The 22127-nt window shown below is 39.7% G+C and overlaps 1 protein-coding gene and 2 pseudogenes across 1 annotated transcript; 1 reads left to right on the top strand and 2 right to left on the bottom strand.

The window, feature by feature from the left end:
- Positions 1–5955: 5955 nt before the first annotated feature.
- LOC140076076 (nuclear factor 7, brain-like) lies at positions 5956–7444 on the bottom strand (annotated as a pseudogene).
- A 5939-nt stretch (positions 7445–13383) lies between these two features.
- LOC140076077 (E3 ubiquitin-protein ligase TRIM7-like) lies at positions 13384–14703 on the bottom strand. Its single transcript, XM_072122593.1, has one exon. It carries the CDS (start codon positions 14701–14703, stop codon positions 13384–13386), a length of 1320 nt encoding a protein of 439 aa, XP_071978694.1.
- Positions 14704–19608: 4905 nt separating this feature from the next.
- On the top strand, positions 19609–21211 carry LOC140076078 (nuclear factor 7, brain-like; annotated as a pseudogene).
- The last annotated feature ends 916 nt before the right edge of the window (positions 21212–22127 follow it).

The following is a 22127-nucleotide window of genomic DNA, read 5'->3' on the forward strand; positions in this document are numbered from 1 at the left end:
GTACAATGAGTATAATACATACAGTAGGAGGACCTCTCCAACCAGATATTACACATTCTTCCTCACTGACCTATTGTAGTAGAAGTGATGATGAATGTCCCTGTAGTCTGGGTCCTGCAGTACATGGTGCTAGTACAGATCTGTGTGGTCACTGCTGGCAGACTCCTTTTATATCATATAACCTGATTGTAATTATTGTGACATCCTGCACTCACTGATAAATGGAAAATTTAGAAATCTGACACTCGTTGGTTAAAAAGATAATAAATAGAATACAGGGGGACATTTCACTTATTACAGGAAACTGTATGTTTGTTTATATGAGGACTGTAAGTTCCTCTCATGTCATATCATATGTACCTCCCTGAACAGCGCTCCCTGTGGCAGGAGGGGGTTAATGCAATGGCTCTCCACTAGCACAGAGTTTGGAGGCCTTTTTGGCACAATCATTTGGAAGCTGGAATCGTGCTTTCCCTATGTGCCAAATAAAACTAAAAATGTAAAACATAAATAAAAATTATTAACTGGCCCTATGTTAATTTTATAAAAAGGTTGAACATTTTTTTAGTAGTGAACCACAACAAAAAAGCTACGGCTGACAAGCCACTACATCTGAAAAAATTTGAATACATTAACTGATTCACGACTGCCCACCGTGCATTCACGGCGGGGGCAGGTCCCAATGCATGGAGAGGACTCACGGGCTGAGCCTTCTCCATAACACTCGCGATCGGTACTATCTCGTTTTAACCCTGAATGAGGAGGATAATCCACATATACTGCTATACTGTAATATGGCAGTACATGATAGGATCGATCAGACAACCTAGGGTTAAAGTAGCCTAGGGAGTCTGAAAAATAGTAAAAAGAAAAATTAAAAAAAAGTAAAAAAAAAATTATAATTAAAAAAACATAAAAATTGAAATCACCCCCCTTTCCCTAGAACTGAAATAAATAAAAAAAATAAACAGTAAAAATCATAAACACATTAGGTATCAACGCGTCCTATGTAAATATAATAACAAAATATATATAACTTTTTTCACTGCATTTAACCCTGTAACGGAAAATTGCCCTTTTTTGAAATTTTGAAAAATATTTTAAAAATCTATAAAAAGTGATCAAAAGGTTGCACAGTCCTAAAAATGATAGTAGTGAAAACATAATCAAAAGCCGTAAAAAGGACTCCACCCATAGCTCCGCACAACGAAATATGAAAAAGGTTTTAGTGCCAGAATATTGCAAAATCAAAAAAACTATTTTGTACAGGAGGTTTTAATTTTTGTAAATGTATGAAAACATTATAAAACCTATACAAATTTGGTATCCCCATAAATGACCCAAAGAATATAGTAGACATGTCATTTGGGGCGCATATTGAAAGCTGTAATATCCAAGCCCATAAGAAAACGGCGCAAATACGCTTTTTTTCACCAGTTTCACTGAATTTGGATTTTTTTTCTCGCTTTCCAGTACATGGCATGGAATATTCAATATCATCACTATGAGGGGCAATTTGTTACGCAGAAAACAAGCCATAAAGCAGCTCTGTACGTGTAAAAATAAAAAAGTTATAGATTTTTGAAGGTGGGGAGTGAAAAATGGAAACGAAAAAACAAGACAGGGACTGGTCATACCTGGTCTCCACATGAAGGGGATATACAAAGATGGCCGCCCCTGGGTCAGTATATATCACACTAAGGCCCCTGCACATGATTGTATATGGAGGGCGTATAAATATTTCTGTCCATACGTCTATATACAGTAATAGATGAAGATGCATCAGCCTTTTACCTCACACATATCTGTATCTCTGTATCTCTCCTCCTGTCAGCAGACTTTGGCTTTATAGTTATAGTGCAGGGAACTATCTCCATTATTTCTAGAGATTTTTGTCACATATTTCTTTTCTCCTGATGAAACTCTCGTCTCTTTCATCTCTTGACCTTTTTCTTATTATTTTCTCCATCTTTTACCTCAGGAGCAATAATTCACCAAATATTTGTAGAACAAGACAATAAAAGAATCTATAGTAAGAAGCCCAAGATTTGCTTTAACACTTAATAACCAACGTTTTATTCAAATTATGTAAAGATTCTGAGGACAAAATTGTGATACACATGGAAAGCGGCATAGAGCGTCTCGGTGACGGTGGGTGGAGCAACATCAGCACCTGAATGACTGGAGACGTTACTATTGTGAGGGTAATGTCGGGGCGGGGGTCTCACACCTCTCCAGGATGTGCTGGGATGGGAACTAGGCCTCAGTTTCTCTTTTGGCTGATTTAATTAGTTAGTATTAAATCTTTTTGTTGGAGAATTGAGAAAAAAAACTTTAACTGTTTTAAGTATTGTGACATTGAATAACATTTCACATTCCTCTACAGGTCACTACGATTATGGAGATACCAAATATGTGCAGATTGTACATAACTTTATATTATTTGGTCTCTATACCCGTGTTGCCGCCTATTTTATTGGATGAGATGGAGTTTATATTCATTCTACTTGTTGTTTTATTGGAATTATTTATTATATTTCAATACTTCTTTTTTACTAGAGATGGAAGAAAAGATTTTACTTTGTTAGAGGTTTTTATTTTCCAGGGTTCATTGTGCAAGTTATGGGTCTCTGTCCTGCTATAAAAATCTAAAAATGGTATCATTGTCCCTGCAGTATAATATGGCCCATCACTATATAATTATTATATTAGAGCCGTTATAGTCCTGATCCCCCCGGGTCTTCTACACTCTGAATTTAGATGTCTATTAATGCTACAAGTACCATTTGTTTTCTTTATGTGTTTTTTTCCTTAAATTTTTTGGACTATTTTTGGACTATTTTTGTTGTCTAACAAGTAGAATACATTTAAAAAATCTAAGCAAAAACATACAAGATACGTGAAATTGTATTTTTTATTTTTCATTATGCTTGTGGCGATATCGTAAATGTATACATTTATTTTTAAAACTTATAAAAAAAAAGCCTTTTTATCACCAACACTTGTTTTCAGCGTCACTTTAGATGATAATAACTTTGGAGAACTTTAATTTAAAAAAGTGATTTTTATTTTGTTTTTTCATGGCACATTGAACTTTATGTTAGCAAAAAAATTTGAGTGATATTTATTAGTCAAGTCATTTATTTATGAAAACAGGGTGAATGTGGTGAAAACAAATTAAGTTATTAACATTTATCATACGTCTGCTTTATGTGGGGTTCACTTTTCCCACTATCCTTTTATCTTATGAGGTTGGTAGAAGGGTTGTAAGTCAAACTGCAATTTTCCTCACTTTTAATAAAATTTCAAAAGCCATTTTTTAGGGACCAATGCAGTTGTGAAAGGGCTTTGTAAAGCCTAGATTACACAAATTTCCCCAAAAATCAATTTGTTTTCAAAGCTGCTCATCTTAAACTATTCAAAAAAACATATAGAAAATTTGTTAAACCTTGAAACATTGAAAACATTTTGAAAAATTTTCAAGAAATTTTCAAGAAAAATTGGGTGACACATTTTTCATGTTTTCATTTTTTCCTGATTTTTCCTTTTTACTTACCCCCACAATTTACACACATACACAAATGAAAACTTGAATATGTCAGTATTATATTTGTGGCCCTAAACTGCTGTTGGGGCCCATGGGGGGCCTACATGAACAAAACAGTGTTTGACTTTTAGAAACAGATTTTGCTGGGGTTGAGGCATTTGGAAAGCCCCTGGAATAACAGCACAGTGACCCCATTTTGCAAATTGTACCCCCCAAGCAATTTATAAATGGGTATAATGATCATTTTCACCTTTTTGCAGAATTATACAAAAAAAAGAAAAAATATTTATTTTTCCAAAAAAGCTATTTTAACCCCTAATTTTTCATTTTCACAAGGGGTTAGAACAGGAAATGCAGACCCAGTGTATTAGAAAATTTCTCTCAAATATGGCAATTTCTCTGTAATTTCTCTGTAATGGCGGCATTTCAGGGCACAGCATGTGGGGCGCATCTAGTATTCATCAGGGGTATAAGGGATATTTGGAATAAAAAATGAGGATGATAAATTGCTGCCGCAAATCAAATTTTCCAATGCAATTAATACAATTTTACTCTCCCGAAAGTAAACATTTTTTAATAATGTGGGACTGTATGGAAAATTTCAAATCAGGGATAGTTACAGAGACCAGGGTCAGAGGGGCAGGGAGGGCAATAAAACGGTGTCTCCCTTCGTATGCCATTTTTGCTGCATACCAGCAAATGAGCAGGATAATACACATTGACCGTCTTATATACTAATACATAGAAAACAAATGACTTACACGTACCAGCGTTTCAGAGTGAAACTTCCATCTCTGAACATGCGCACCTAACCTAATATGAGCCGGAAGTTCCACAAGTCGTTTGTTTTCTATGTATTAGTATATACGACTGTGTATTATCCTGCTCATTTGTCGTCCTATGTTTGAGAAAGGGTCGAGTACCCGAAATGCGTCACAGAGGACCATAATATTAAGCATGTCCTTCATTTTTTTCTTTGACAAAATCAATAATAAAATAACAAAGTAATCAGTATTTTTTTGACTATTTGGAGTATGTGAATTTCTGGGGAAGTGCACTTTCAGCGCCCCACGACAGCTCTTGCCTTTTGTCCACTTTGTCTTATGCCATTTATGCCATCTCCGGATTTTGAGCTGTGGGAGCTGCACAGACAGTGACACCCCCTACAAATACACCTAGCAGATTGGACCCACATTGTCTATATTACTGCTCTCCATGCTTGTCTAGCGGTTCTATGAGCCTACTAATAAAGAATTCACCAGGTGAGCACCTCTAATTCTCCCTACGATACAGCTGGAAACACCAGACGTTATCACCCGAGGCGACGTCCTCTGTTGTCTCCTTTTTTCTGCTATGTCCTGACATTGGATGTACATAGTAAAGAGCCATGTAACGGCTTCCTCAAGATTCATGCCCATAATCTAACACTTATGGAGGACTGTGGGGATGCATCGCTCTCTATCTGTATCCAGTGTTTTTTAACATTTAACATCACATAGTAACATAGTAGGCAGCAGCCCCCCCAATGGTGATCCTTCATGAGGTGCCCTCAGCTCTTGTCAGTGACTTTCCACACAAACCCCCCTTCCTGCTCTAAGTGAAAGCTGTAAAAGTCTCCTTATTGGCCACAGCCATCGCGCAGAGCAGAAGGCAGTAATGGTAGAGAAACCCTCTGCAGAGAGCTGAGGGGTCTCCACTGTCCATGACTGCATTCTCAACAAAATCCCTGTTATTATCCCAGTACATATCCCATGAGAAATGATGAAACACTTTCCTGGGTTTGGTGACAATTTCCCTATCTTTCTGTGCATGCAGCTCACAGGTAGACCTATGTGTATCCATGGTAACTGACAATAAATAAACCTTGTGTGTTCTGATTTAGCCGTCATCCCTCCTTTCCCCTTCTACTACAAGGAGGGACAGATGGAAGAATATGAAGTAGGATAAAGATTTTTTTGTTTGTTGTCTGTTACCATAGAGACACATAATTCTAAGAAAGTGAATCCATCAGTCAGACACATGGAAAAAATTAGTTGTGCTTTAAAACTTTTTATTGTTTAACTGTTTATTTCATCTTGTTAAAACCATTATTATGGGACCATAGAAAGGATATAAATCTAAACAGACAAACAATAGACATTTTTATCTATTCCTCGTTAGTAGAAGATAACTGTCACAATGCAACAGTAATCACATAAGACATCAACAGCAAATTAATAAAGTACAAGTGAGAAGAACAGTAATATCTATCACTTATTTCTACATCTATGGAGGAAATCTGGAGCTTTGGCACCAAAAAAAATGTCAATGAATATATATTCAGTAATGAATCAGCACAGAAATAGAAATGAGAGGATCTGAGAAGGCAGAGATTAATTTAAACTTATTACAGCCACAATTTTGCTAAATTATTTTAAGATTGTGAGGATACAATTGTCATACATACAGAGGGCGGCATAGAGCGGCTCGGAGAAGGAGGCGGTGAAGGTGTGTAAGTGTCTGATGGGGTCACACAGCTGATAGAAGGACAGACGCCCGGCCTCATAGTCCAGATAGATCCCAACAACCTTCACAGGAGACGCTGATTCCAGACTTGTAAATATATTGTTATGAAGCACACCAAGGCTATTAATAACCCCCAAACCCCAGGATTTCTCATTAAAACCAATAAATGACTCGGTACCAGTCGCTTTCCTCTCCAGACTTTCCCCGGCCACTCCAATGATCCATTTCTCTGCCTGACTCACATCCACCTCCCAGTAATGTCTCCCAGAGGAGAAGCTGCGGGAGCTGAACACCTGACAGGACTCAAACCTCTCGGGTCCATCAGGTCTGTTCTGTGATGTAGAAGTATAAGAAGCGGATGTAAGAGTCTGTGATATAATGATGTTTTCATGAGCCGAGTCTATATCCAGTAATACCTCAGATTTCTCCATCACTGGGAACTGGCTCGTTCTTTTCAGATTATTCAGATACTCCACAAAGAGCAGCAGTCCTCTGTATAATATCTGTGACACTACGACATAATCCAGACTCTGAGCTTCTCTTACATCACCAATGGCATCACAGCTCCGATCACTGACATCAACTTTGAATAAATCTTCTTGTAATAAGGTTAATGGATCTGTGATATCACATGACTCCTCAAATTGATGAATTTTCTTGGTCAGCTCATCCTTGTGTAGCTCCACCTGTCTGATCATGTCAGAAACTGAGAGTGACACCTGATCCCTCTGTCTGGAGATCTCACCCAGGACTTTCTAAATCATCCAGCTTCTTCCTCAGATCAGTAAACAGATTAGTGACTTTCTCAGTGAGTCCAGATAATTTCTTTTCTTCTTCTACCCCATGATCTGTGAGATTCTGGATTTTTTTTCCTGCTTCCATTTTATCCAAGTTCATTTTCTCAACAGCAGATCTCAGCTTCTCCTTCTTCTTCTCAGAGGCCACATCCAATATCTCCACCTCATGTCCCATGTGATCTCCAGCCACCCAGCAGGACACACAGATACAGGTGGAATCCATAGGACAATAGTATTTCAGTACCTCATTGTGTGTGGAGCATTTTCTTTCCTCCAGGTTAACATCAGGATCAACCAAAATATGTTCTGAGGACTTACTGTGTCTCTGTAAGTGTTTCTCACAGAAAGAAGCCTCGCACTGCAGGCATGTTCTTACAGCCGGTTCAGGAGAATCGCAGTAGGTGCAGCAGACTCTGGTCTCCTCCATCTTAGGCTGAGTAGATAAATTCTCCATTATATTCCCAAGATTCCTGTTCTTTTCCAAGATCGGACGTCACGGATGTTTCTTTCTGCAGTCAGGACAGGAATATCCTCCAGCCGTCTCCTGTACATCCAGCGCACTCACAATACACGATCAGCAGAAGTTGTGGCTCATCTGAAGGATTCAGGACTGAAACATCATCTTATATACAGTAAGTGGGCGGAGAGTCCTGCAGAAGCATCAACCCCTGCGGTCCTGGGTGTGACTGTCAGACCTATTCATAATGAAAGGGATTTACATTCTCATTGTCTTTATGTGTATTTCCCCCATTCACCTGCACTGAAAGCCAGGAGAGCAGCATCAGCAACTGAATGACTGGAGATGTTACTATTGTGAGGGTAATGTCAGGGCGGGGTTCTCACACCTCTCCAGCATGTGCTGGGATGGAAACTAGGCCTCAGTTTCATCTTGGCTTATTGAATAATGTTTATTAACACTTTCTGTGGGAGAATTTTGAAAAAAAACTATGTTTCAGCCTTGTTTTGTTGTTTTAAGTATTGTGATATTGAATAACATTTCACCTTCTTCTACAGGTCACTACGATTATGGAGATACCAAATATGTGCAGATTGTCCATAACTTTATATTATTTGGTCTCTATACCCGTGTTGCTTCCCTTTTTATTGGATGAGATGGAGTTTATATTCATTTTACTTGTTGTTTTATTGGAATTATTTATTATATTTCAATTCTTTTTTTTACTAGAGATGGAAGAAAAGATTTTACTTTGTTGGAGGTTTTTATTTTCCAGTGTTCTTTATGCAAGTTATGGGTCTCTGTCCTGCTAATGCTATAAGTGCCATTTCATTCCTTCTTGTGTTTGTTCCTTTTAACCCTTTCACGACCCGTAATGTAATAGTATGTCACGGGTCAGCTGCGGGTGCATGGAGATCCCTTTCCGCATATGGCAGCAAAGACTTACTGGTAACAGTCGCGATCGGCGCTAGTGGGCGCCGCCACTTTGTTTAAGATCGTCGCTCCCTGTGACATCATCAGGGAGTGGCTACCGGTTGCCATGACAGCCTCGGGTCTTCCGAATACCTAAGGGTGTCTGGATTTAACGCATTAATTACTATGTGCTAATTGCACATTGTAATGTTTGAGGATGAAAATCCCCATGTACTGCCATACTGTAGTATGGCAGTATATGACAGAATCAATCCGACTACCTAGGCCCTAGGGAGTCTGATAAATAGTAAAAATAAAAATAAAAAATTATAATAAAAAACCTAAAAATTCATATCACTCCTTTTTCCCAAGAACTAATATATATATAAATGAACAGTAAAAATCACAAACACATTAGATATCGCCGCATCCAAAAATGCCCGATCTATCAAAATATAATAAGGTTTTTCCACTGTGTGGGAAAAGTGATCAAAAGGATGCACAGTCCTAAAAATGGTAGCATTGAAAACTTCATCAAAAGACGCAAAGAACAATACCACCCACAGCTCCGTACACCAAAGTATATAAAAGTTACTAGCGCCAGAAGATGGCAAAATTAAAAAAAAAAAATCTACAAGAGTTTTTAAGTTTTGTAAAAGTATGAAAACATTATAAAACCTATAGAATTTTAATATCCCTGTGATAGCACTGACCCAAAGAATAAAGTAGACATGTCATTTGTGGCGCACAGTGAAAGCTGTAAATTCCAACCCCACAAGAAAACGCAGCAAATGCGTTTTTTCACCAATTTCACTGCATTTTGAATTTTTTCCCCCCTTCCCATTACATGGCATAGAATAATAAATACCGTCACTATGAAGTACAATTTGTTACGCAGAAAACAAGCCGTCACACAGCTCTTTACGTGTAAAAAAAAAGTTATAGATTTTTGATTGTGGGGAGAAAAAATTAAAAATGAAAAAAAAACAAAAAAGGGCCAGGTCCTTAAAGGGTTAAACTTTTTTTTTCTATTTTTGATGTGTGAAGCTAGTTTGGTATTCAGTCCAAAGATGGGACCTGCAGGGACTTGTTAGGCGGTAAGTCATATTTATACACTGTGGATATGACTAAAGTATATTGGAGTATTATTACCTCACACACTGTGGATAGGACTAAAGTATATTGGAGTATTATTACCTCACACACTGTGGATAGGACTACAGTATATTGGAGTATTATTACCTCACATACTGTAGATATGACTGATGTATACTGGAGTATTATTACCTCACATACTGTAGATATGACTGAAGTATATTGGAGTATTATTACCTCACATACTGTAGATATGACTGAAGTATATTGGAGTATTAATACATTACACACTGTAGATATGACTGATGTATATTGGAGTATTATTACCTCACATACTGTAGATATGACTGATGTATATTGGAGTATTATTACCCCACATGCTGTAGATATGACTGATGTATATAGGAGTATTATTACCTCACATACTGTAGTTATGGCTGATGTATATTGGAGTATTATTACCTCACATACTGTAGATATGGCTGATGTATATAGGAGTATTATTACCTCACACATTGTAGATATGACTGATGTATATTGGAGTATTATTACCTCACATACTGTAGATATGGCTGATGTATATTGGAGTATTATTACCTCACATGCTGTAGATATGACTCATGTATATTGGAGTATTATTACCTCACATACTGTAGATATGACTGATGTATATTGGAGTATTATTACCCCACATGCTATAGATATGGCTGATGTATATAGGAGTATTATTACCTCACACATTGTAGGTATGACTGATGTATATTGGAGTATTATTACCCCACATGCTGTAGATATGACTCATGTATATTGGAGTATTATTACCTCACATACTGTAGATATGACTGATGTATATTGGAGTATTATTACCCCACATGCTGTAGATATGGCTGATGTATATAGGAGTATTATTACCTCACACGTTGTAGGTATGACTGATGTATATTGGAGTATTATTACCCCACATGCTGTAGATATGGCTGATGTATATAGGAGTATTATTACCTCACACATTGTAGGTATGACTGATGTATATTGGAGTATTATTACCCCACATGCTGTAGATATGGCTGATGTATATAGGAGTATTATTACCTCACATACTGTAGTTATGGCTGATGTATATTGGAGTATTATTACCTCACATACTGTAGATATGGCTGATGTATATAGGAGTATTATTACCTCACACATTGTAGATATGACTGATGTATATAGGAGTATTATTACCTCACATACTGTAGTTATGGCTGCTGTATATTGGAGTATTATTACCTCACATACTGTAGATATGGCTGATGTATATAGGAGTATTATTACCTCACACATTGTAGATATGACTGATGTATATTGGAGTATTATTACCTCACATACTGTAGTTATGGCAGGAGTATATTGGAGTATTATTACCTCACATACTGTATATATGACTGATGTATATTGGGGTATTATTACCTCACATACTGTAGATATGGCAGGAGTGTTACCTCATGAATTCCTGTAGTCACTGTGTCTCCTCATGAATCTGCTCCATTTACCTCCCTCGCTGTAGATACATCCCCCTGTGATCACTTGCTGCAGACATAGCTGATATATGACATATTACTGCTCTGTACTGCAGCGTCTTCATGAGCCCTGGTGTGCTGGAGCTGTGTGATAGGGAGGACAGATAACCACCATTTCTGTGTGAGGGGCTGGAGTGTCCCCTCATATGTGTATATCACCTCTGGGCTCCTCCATGTGGATTTTGTTGGCCTTGGTATAATGTGTCATAGATTGTATTGGAGCACATGACAACCAAGCTTAGCTAGGAGAGCTGCCAATCTTGTTAGGTCATGCTCATTGCTCCTCCCCTCTGGAAAAACTGGCCAATGAGAAGAGAAGTGAGAGGTAGAGATGAGCTGAGGGAGATGAGAGAGAAGGCAGATAATAGGATCCTGAGGTAAAAGATGGAGAAGATAATAAGAAAAAGGTCAAGAGATGAAAGAGAAGAGAAGTTTCATCAGGAGAAAAGAAATATGTGACAAAAATCTCTGTAGAAATAATGGAGATAGTTCCCTGCACTATAACTATAAAGCCAAAGTCTGCTGACAGGAGGAGAGATACAGAGATACAGATATGTGTGAGGTAAAAGGCTGACGCATCTTCATCTATAACTGTATATAGACGTGTGGATGGAAATATTTATACGCCCTCCATATACAGTCATGTGCAAGGGCCTTAGTGTGATATATACTGACCCAGGGGCGGCCATCTTTGTATGTCCCCTTCATGTGGAGACCAGGTATGAGCAGGCCTGTAATGTATTAGAATTTTTTTTAGATATAGTGGTTTGTCAGCCGTAGCTTTTATGTTGTTTTTCACTACAAAAAAAGATGTTTTAACCTTACAAATTCACATAGGGCTAGTTAATAATCATTTTTGTTTTACATTTTTAGTTTTATTTGGAACATAGGGAAACTTTACCAACTTATTGCATGATGCAGCAGGGATAAAGTATAGTGCAAGGCTTTATGTCCCCAGCAGTGCTCCCCTCACATGTAATGCCCCTAATGCAATGTCCCCAGCAGTGCTCCCCCCATTGCAATGTCCCCAGCAGTGCTCCTCCCATTGCATTGTCCCCAGCAGTGCTCCTCCGCATGTAATGTCCTGAGCAGTGTCCCCCCATTGCAATGTCCCCAGCAGTGCTCCCCCCAATGTAATGTCCCCAGCAGTGTTTCCCCCATTAATGTTCCCCCATTGCAATGTCCCCAGCAGTGCTCCCCTCAATGCAGTATCCCCAGCAGTGCTCCCCCCAATGCAATGTCCCCAGAAGTGCTCCCCCCATTGCAATTTCCCCAGCAGTGCTTCCCTCCAATGCAATGTCCCGAGCAGTGCTTCCCCCAAATCAAATGTCCCCAGCGGTGCTCCCCCCAATTAAATGTTCCGAGCAGAGCCACCCACCCAATCAAATGTCACCAGCACAGAAGGCCATGAAATCCTACACAATGGAGAATAGATCTGCCCAATGATAAAGTCAGACGTCTAATCTGAGGTCACATGCCCAGGAGCCTCTAATAGCAAACCAGTCACATTGGGGCAGATTTACTTACCCGATCCATTAGCGATCCAGCGGCGCGTTCTCTGCGCTGGATTCCAGCCGGGATTCATTAAGGTAGTTCCTCCGCCGTCCACCAGGTGGTGCTGCTGCGCTGAAAAGCATCGGAATACGCTGGAGTTCACCGAGCCGGGCTGAGTGAAGGTAAGTGCAAGCTCCGCGACAAATTTTTTTTTTTAATGCGGCGGTTTTTCCGAATCCGTCGGGTTTTTGTTCGGCCACGCCCCCCATTTCCGTCGCGTGCATGCCAGCCCCGATGCACCACAATCCGATCGCATGCACCAAAATCCCGGGGCAATTCAGGGGAAATCGGCGCAAATCGGAAATATTCAGGTAACACGTCGGGAAAACGCGAATCGGACCCTTAGTAAATGACCCCCATTGTCCGGATGATCATGACGATTTCTACCAAAGTGGTTTGTAACATGGATTGCCTATATCCGGTCACAAAGTATACAAATTATTAAAATTTTGTGAAGCGACAGAAAAAGATTTTCACAATCAGATTTCATAAAAATATTTTATTAGAACTAAAGAAGAATAAGGAAATTACATTTTACAATAATAGATTTGATCAGTATAATCAGACAAACACTACTAATACACCAATACTATATCTAGAATCTTATGTGCAATAATGAAAAATTCATGGTCACAAAAAAGAGCCATTTCACCATTGGTTCTGATAATTCTCTTGTAAACCACATTTTTACGGTAGTTCTGTGCTCAAGTTCTACACTTGGATGTAACATTTTTAGCAGCTGTTTGCCAAAGAATATTATAGCCGCCCCAATGGTGATCCTAAATTAAGTGCCCTCAGATCTAAACAGTGACCTAAACCCCTCCCCCCTGCTCTGAGTGACTGCTGTGGAACTGCAATAAAAATATATTCCGTAATAACATTGTGACCAAAAATAATAGGATCCTATAAAACAAGGAATCAAGTTAAGACTTTACAGTCACCATTTGCATGTTATTATTTTATGATGCTAATCATGCAATTCTCAAGTACATGGAAAGCAGGATAGAGCGGCTCAGAGAAAGAGGTGGTGAAGGTGTATAAAAGTCTGATGGGGTCACACAGCTGATAGAAGGATAGACGCCCGGCCTCATAGTCCAGATAGATCCCAACAACCTTCACAGGAGACTTTGTTTCCAAGTGCCTGTGCATATTGTTATGACTCACAATAAGTTTTTTACAGAATGTTACAGCACAAGATTTCTGGCATAAAAAAATAGATTGAAGACGCTTCTCCTTCCTCTCCAGACTTTCCCCGGCCACTCCAATGATCCATTTCTCTGCCTGACTCACATCCACCTCCCAGTAATGTCTCCCAGAGGAGAAGCTGCAGGAGCTGAACACATGATTACCCTTGAACCTCTTTGGCCCATCGGGTCTGTTCTGTGATGTAGAGGTATAAGAAGCAGATCTGAGATCCTCTGATATAATAATGTAATTATTAGCCGAGTCTATATCCAGTAATACCTCAGATTTCTCCATCACCGGGAACTCTCTTTTCATCCCCATATTATGCAGATCATCAGCAAAGCGCAGCAGTCCTCTGTGTAACATCTGTAACACTATGACATCATCCCGGCACTGAGCTGCTTTTACATCTCTGACATCATAGCTCTGATCACTGATGTCACCTCTGATTAAATCATCTTGTAAGATGGTCAATGGATCTATGATATGACATGACTCCTCAAATTGATGAATTTTCTTGCTCAGCTCATTCTTGTGTAGCTCTATCTGTTTGATCATGTAAGAGACTAAGAGTGACACCCGATTCTTCTGTCTTGAGATCTCACCCAGGACTCTCCTTTCTAGATCATCCAGCTTCTTCCTGAGATCAGTAAACAGATTAGTGACTTTCTCTGTGAGTCCAGATAATTGCTTTTCTTCTTCTACCCCATGATCTGTGAGATTCTGGATTCTTCTTCCTGCTTCCATTTTATCTGAGTTCATTTTCTCAACCGCAGATCTAAGCTTCTCCTTCTTCTTCTCAGAGGCCACATCCAATATCTCCACATCATGTCCCTTGTGGTCTCCAGCCATCCAGCAGGACACACAGATACAGGTGGAATCCATAGGACAATAGTATTTCAGCACCTCCTTGTGTGTGGAGCATTTTCTTTCCTCCAGGTTGACAACAGAATCAACTAAAATATGTTCTGAGGACTTACTGTGTCTCTGTAAGTGTTTCTCACAGAAAGAAGCCTCGCACTGCAGACATGTTCTTACAGCCGGTTCAGGAGAATCGCAGTAGGTGCACCAGACTCTGGTCTCCTCCATCTTAGGCTGAGTAGATAAATTCTCCATTATATTCCCAAGATTCCTGTTCTTTTCCAAGATTGGACGTCACGGATGCTTCTTTCTCACGTCACGAGCGGCAGAAGTTGTGTCTCATCTGAAGGATTCGGGACTGAAACATCATCTTATATACAGTAAGAGGGTGGAGAGTCCTGCAGAAGCACCAACCCCTGTGGTCCTGGGTGTGACTGTCAGACCTATTCATAATGAAAGGGATTTACATTCTCATTGTCTTTATGTGTATTTCCCCCATTCACTTGCACTGAGAGCCGGGGGAGCAGCATCAGCGCCTGAATGACTGGAGATGTTACTATTGTGAGGGTAATGTCAGGGCGGGGGTCTCACACCTCTCCAGGATGTGCTGGGATGGAAACTAGGCCTCAGTTTCACTTTTTGCTAAATTCATATTTTCAAATAAACTGCAATTTAGTTCTGGTTTTTATGTCTCATATTACATTATTGAATAACATTTTACCTTCTTCTACAGGTCACTACGATTATGGAGATACCAAATATGTGCAGGTTTTTATGGTTTTATGACATTTGGACAATAAAATAATTTTTGTAATAAACCATTAGATTTAAAGAACCAGAAGTTTTTTCTTTTATTATTTGGTCTATCTGCCCATATTGTTGCCTGTTTTTAGCAGATGAGGTGAAGTTTTTATTTATACTAATGGTTTTATTGGAATAATTGATTATATTTTTATATTATTTTTATTAGAGATGGAAGGAAAGATTTTATTTTGTTGGAAGTTTTCTTTTATAGTGTTTACCTACAAGTTATGGATCTCCCTTTGTCCCGTTCTATTTATGGGATTATTGACCTTCTCCTGCCGTACAAGATCACTTATATATCACTTGCCGCTAGTGAGCGTATAGGAATTAGTGGAAGATCTTTGCACTAAAATAAAAACTTTCTGGTTTTACCACATAAAGTTTCCTCAAAGTAGGGGAGAAGAGGAGTCTGGTCGTCTCTCGTAGAGGAGCTAATGCCATTTTAGTCACGTTTTGCCCATTGTGACCATTTGGATAGAATTTAATTATTATTTAAGGGCCAATTGTCTCCCCAGATTATAACACCTACAGTATATGTCTCAGTGTTTGGCAGGAATTTCTTATAGGTGATAACCAGTAGTGTGAACAGAGGTCTAAACCGCAGTCACAGGTGTTCATGAAAGGACAAACTCTGGGCGCCATGAATATTAAAACGGTTTGATAGGGACACAGCACCAAAGACGTCATCTATATGATATATGAAAGGAAAACTTCTACTACCCTACTCTGTACCAGGGGGGAATAAATCTTTTTATTTTCCAGAGTGCTGCTTCTTCCTGTTTTTTCTACAAGTGATATATGAAAGGATATATCTTCAAATGATCGGTCTCAGACATTATGTGGTGGATTTATCACGTGCTAGCGTCTGGTGCGCCAACACATGGTGTTCCCCTGACCCTCCCAAGGTGTTGGATGTATTCCATAGGCTCCAGATTCCTGATATATCCGTAGACTATCTGCGCTGGCGACCATTTCTTCCTATTGCTCCGAGTTCTTTTTAGGTAACTTGTTTCTTTATTTTTATTGGTTAATGTTTTTGTCTAGGTGGCTCTGATTAGGTAACGTGGGGGGAGGACACAATCCTTCTTCAACAATGTGGGAGAGATCAGCTCGGGCCACATGTTGATACCTGACATCACCTGTGGCTCCTCATATCCAGTCATTTAGTGAAATGTCATAAACCAAGAACATATCTACTTATAGTTTTCTAGCTTTCTTAATAATTTTTTTTTTTAAGAAAAAAAAAATAGCTATATCAGTGTGGTCACCAAATTGGATATATTTGGATTTGGAGCCCAAACCATCACTGAATTTCCAAGCAGCTTTCGGGCACAAATTGAGTTGGGTCCCAGATCTGATGGTCTAGAGTCCATTTTTGAGCAACCCCTCACTGAGACATACAGCATGCAGCAACACAGTGAGCACCCCCCTCAGCCACAGCCACAGCTCTGCTACATCAGCCACCTCTGCTCCAGTGACTGAGCACACCATGAGGCACATGCTATCTGACATGCTGGGAGCCCTGAGGCAGTCATTACAGAAAGATATCTCCAGCGCACTAAGTGTTCTGCAGAATGAGATAACACACATTGGGGAAAGAACCTCTGATCTAGAGGACAAAATGGAGCAATTCACCGATGCCCACAACTCCTGAGTAAAAGCTCCGAAAATCTAATGGTAAAAAAAATTTAATAAATTATGGGACATAGTGGGGCACATTTACTTACCCGGTCCAGTCGTGATCTCGCGGCGCGTTGTCCGACGAGTATTCGGGTCTGCTGGGATTCACTAAGGTCGTGCGCACGATATTCAGCATGTCGCTGCTGCGCCGAGGTCCGCCCGAGTTCACCTTCTACTTCCCGGTGAATGTAAGTGCTGGTCTTACGACACAATTCTTTTTTTAAATTCTGCGATTTGTCCGAATCCGTCAGGTTGTCCAACGGCCACGCCCCCTTGATATTTGTTGCATGCAAGCCGGCCCCGATGAGCCACAATCCGATCACAGATTCAGGGCAAAACGGCCCAAATCAGAAATCTTCGGAAAACCGGACGGAATCGTGGCCGCAGGACACTTAGTTAATGTGCCCCAGTATCTTTGGAAAACTATCTCCGGGAGAATAGGATCCCTGATGGGTTTATGGAGACAAAATGTCATAAAACGTTAAAAACCTGCACATATTTGGCATCTCCATGATCATAGTGACCTGTAGAAGAAGGTAAAATGTTATTCAATGACATAATACAGAAACACAATAACAAGGACTAAATTGCAGTTTATTTGACAATTCTCCATCAGAAAGGGTTAATAATAATTATTATTCATTCAGCCAAAAGTGAAACTGAGGCCTAGTTCCCATCCCAGCACATCCTGGAGAGGTGTGAGACCCCCGCCCCGACATTACCCTCACAATAGTAACGTCTCCAGTCATTCAGGTGCTGATGTTGCTCCACCCACCGTCACCGAGCCGCTCTATGCCGCTTTCCATGTGTATCACAATTTTGTCCTCAGAATCTTTACATAATTAGAATAAAACGTTGGTTATTAAGTGTTAAAGCAAATCTTGGGCTTCTTACTATAGATTCTTTTATTGTCTTGTTCTACAAATATTTGGTGAATTATTGCTCCTGAGGTAAAAGATGGAGAAAATAATAAGAAAAAGGTCAAGAGATGAAAGAGAAGAGAAGTTTCATCAGGAGAAAAGAAATATGTGACAAAAATCTCTAGAAATAATGGAGATAGTTCCCTGCACTATAACTATAAAGCCAAAGTCTGCTGACAGGAGGAGAGATACAGAGATACAGATATGTGTGAGGTAAAAGGCTGATGCATCTTCATCTATAACTGTATATAGACGTGTGGACAGAAATATTTATACGCCCTCCATATACAATCATGTGCAGGGGCCTTAGTGTGATATATACTGACCCAGGGGCGGCCATCTTTGTATGTCCCCTTCATGTGGAGACCAGGTATGACCAGGCCCTGTCTTTTCGTTTCCATTTTTCACTCCCCACCTTCAAAAATCTATAACTTTTTTATTTTTACACGTACAGAGCTGTTTTATGGCTTGTTTTCTGCGTAACAAATTGCCCCTCATAGTGATGATATTGAATATTCCATGCCATGTACTGGAAAGCGAGAAAAAAATCCAAATTCAGTGAAACTGGTGAAAAAAAGCGTATTTGCGCCGTTTTCTTGTGGGCTTGGATATTACAGCTTTCAATGTGCGCCCCAAATGACATGTCTACTATATTCTTTGGGTCATTTATGGGGATACCAAATTTGTATAGGTTTTATAATGTTTTCATACATTTACAAAAATGAAAACCTCCTGTACAAAATAGTTTTTTTGATTTTACCATATTCTGGCACTAAAACCTTTTTCATATTTCGTTGTGCGGAGCTATGGGTGGAGTCCTTTTTACGGCTTTTGATTATGTTTTCACTGCTATCATTTTTAGGACTGTGCAACCTTTTGATCACTTTTTATAGATTTTTAAAATATTTTTCAAAATTTCAAAAAAGGGCAATTTTCCGTTACAGGGTTAAATGCAGTGAAAAAACGTTATATATATATTGTTATTATATTTACATAGGACGCGTTGATACCTAATGTGTTTATGATTTTTACTGTTTATTTTTTTTATTCAGTTTTTTTTCTCAATTCTCCAACAAAAATATTTAATACTAATTAATTAAATCAGCCAAAAGGGAAACTGAGGCCTAGTTTCCATCCCAGCACATCCTGGAGAGGTGTGAGACCGCCGCCCTGACATTACCCTCACAATACAGGCAGTCCCCGGGTTACATACAAGATAGGGTCTGTAGGTTTGTTCTTAAGTTGAATTTGTATGTAAGTTGGAACTGTATATTTTATCATTGTAATCCCATCCAGAACTTTTTTGGTCTCTGTGACAATTGGATTTTAAAAATGTTGGGTTGTCATAAGAATCAATATTAACACTAAAGCTTCATTACAGACACATTTGATAACTGTTATAGCTGTTTATTGTAGCCTAGGACTAAAGTACAATAAATTACCAATATCCAGAGGTCCGTTTGTAACTAGGGGTCGTATGTAAGTCGAGTGTTCTTTAGTAGGGGACCGCCTGTAGTAACGTCTCCAGTCATTCAGGTGCTGATGCTGCTCTCCCGGCTCTCAGTGCAGGTGAATGGGGGAAATACACATAAAGACAATGAGAATGAAAATCCCTTTCATTATGAATAGGTCTGACAGTCACACCCAGGACCGCAGGGGTTGATGCTTCTGCAGGACTCTCCGCCCTCTTACTGTATATAAGATGATGTTTCAGTCCTGAATCCTTCAGATGAGACACAACTTCTGCTGCTTGTGTATTGTGAGTGCGCTGGATGTACAGGAGACGGCTGGAGGATATTCCTGTCCTGACTGCAGAAAGAAGCATCCGTGACGTCCGTAATCACCTAAAGAAAAGGAATCTTGGGAATATAATGGAGAATTTATCTACTCAGCCTAAGATGGAGGAGACCAGAGTCTGCTGCACCTACTGCGATTCTCCTGAACCGGCTGTAAGAACATGTCTGCAGTGCGAGGCTTCTTTCTGTGAGAAACACTTACAGAGACATAGTAAGTCCTCAGAACATATTTTGGTTGATCCTGATGTTAACCTGGAGGAAAGAAAATGCTCCACACACAATGAGGTACTGAAATACTATTGTCCTATGGATTCCACCTGTATCTGTGTGTCCTGCTGGGTGGCTGGAGATCACATGGGACATGAGGTGGAGATATTGGATGTGGCCTCTGAGAAGAAGAAGGAGAAGCTGAGATCTGCTGTTGAGAAAATGCACTTGGATAAAATGGAAGCAGGAAGAAGAATCCAGAATCTCACAGATCATGGGGTAGAAGAAGAAAAGCAATTATCTGGACTCACTGAGAAAGTCACTAATCTGTTTACTGATCTGAGGAAGAAGCTGGATGATCTAGAAAGGAGAGTCCTGGGTGAGATCTCCAGACAGAAGGATCAGGTGTCAATCTCAGTCTCTAACATGATCCGGCAGATGGAGCTACACAAGGATGAGCTGACCAAGAAAATTCATCAATTTGAGGAGTCATGTGATATCACAGATCCATTGACCTTCTTACGAGAAGATTTATTTAAAGTTGATGTCAGTGATCGGAGCTGTGATGTCATTGGAGATGTAAGAGAAGCTCAGAGTTTGGATGATGTCATAGTAACACAGATATTATACAGAGGACTGCTGCGCTTTGCTGATGATCTGAATAATCTGAAAAGTAGGAGCCAGTTCCCAGTAATGGAGAAATCTGAGGTATTACTGGATATAGACTCGGCTCATGATAACATCATTATTTCACATAGTCTTACATCCGCTTCTTATACTGCAACGTCACAGAACAAACCTGATGGACCCGAGAGGTTTGAGTTCTGTCAGGTGTTCAGCTCCCGCAGCTTCTCCTCTGGGAGACATTACTGGGAGGTGGATGTGAGTCAGGCGGAGCAATGGATCATTGGAGTGGCCGGGGAAAGTCTGGAGAGGTAAGCGGTGGGTAACGAGTCATTTATTGGTTTTAATGAGAAATCCTGGGGTTTGGTGGTTATTAATAGCCTTGGTGTGCTTCATAACAATATATTTACAAGTCTGGAATCAGAGTCTCCTGTGAAGGTTGTTGGGATCTATCTGGACTATGAGGCCGGGCGTCTGTCCTTCTATCAGCTGTGTGACCCCATCAGACACTTACACACCTTCACCGCCTCCTTCACCGAGCCGCTCTATGCCGCCCTCTGTATGTATGACAATTGTATCCTCACAATCTTAAAATAATTTAGCAAAATTGTGGCTGTAATATGTTAAAATGAATCTCTGCGTTCTAAGATCCTCTCATTTCTATTTCTGTGCTGATTCATTACTGAATATATATTAATTGACATTTTTTTTGGTGCCAAAGCTTCAGATTTCCTCCATAGATGTAGAAATTAGTGATAGATAATACTGCTCTTCTCACTTGTACTTTATTAATTTGCTGTTGATTTCTTATGTGATTACTGTTGCCTTGTGATCAGAAATAGTTTTCTTCTACTAACGAGGAATAGATAAAAATGTCTATTGTTTGTCTGTTTAGATTTATATCCTTTCTATGGTCCCATAATAATGGTTTTAACAAGATGAAATAAACAGTTAAACAATAAAAAGTTTTAAAGCACAATTTATTTTTTCCATGTGTCTGACTGATGGATTCACTTTCTTAGATTTATGTGTCTCTATGGTAACAGACAACAAACAAAAAAATCTTTTTCCTACTTCATATTCTTCCATCTGTCCCTCCTTGTAGAAGAAGGGGAAAGGAGGGATGACGGCTAAATCAGAACACACAAGGTTTATTTATTGTCAGTTACCATGGATACACATAGATCTACCTGTGAGCTGCATGCACAGAAAGATAGGGAAAAGGTAATCAAACCCAGGAAAGTGTTTCATCATTTCTCATGGGATATGTACTCGGATAATAACAGGGATTTTGTTGAGAATGCAGTCATGGGCAGTGTAGACCCCTCAGCTCTCTGCAGAGGGTTTCTCCATCATTACTCCCTTCTGCTCTGAACGATGACTGTGGCCAATAAGGAGACTTCTACAGCTGTCACTCAGAGCAGGAAGGGGGGTTTGTGTGGGAAGTCACTGACAAGAGTTGAGGGCACCTCATGAAGGATCACCATTGGGGTGGCTGCTGACTACTATGTTACTATGTGATGTTAAAGGAAACCTACCACTTGTAGTGGCAGGTTTCTGATGGAAATACCGGGCACCAGCTCAGGGTGAGCTGGTGCCGGAGCTTATTTTCGTTAGTGTT

This window comes from Engystomops pustulosus, chromosome 8 (assembly GCF_040894005.1).
Source record: "Engystomops pustulosus chromosome 8, aEngPut4.maternal, whole genome shotgun sequence".
NCBI lineage: Eukaryota > Metazoa > Chordata > Amphibia > Anura > Leptodactylidae > Engystomops > Engystomops pustulosus.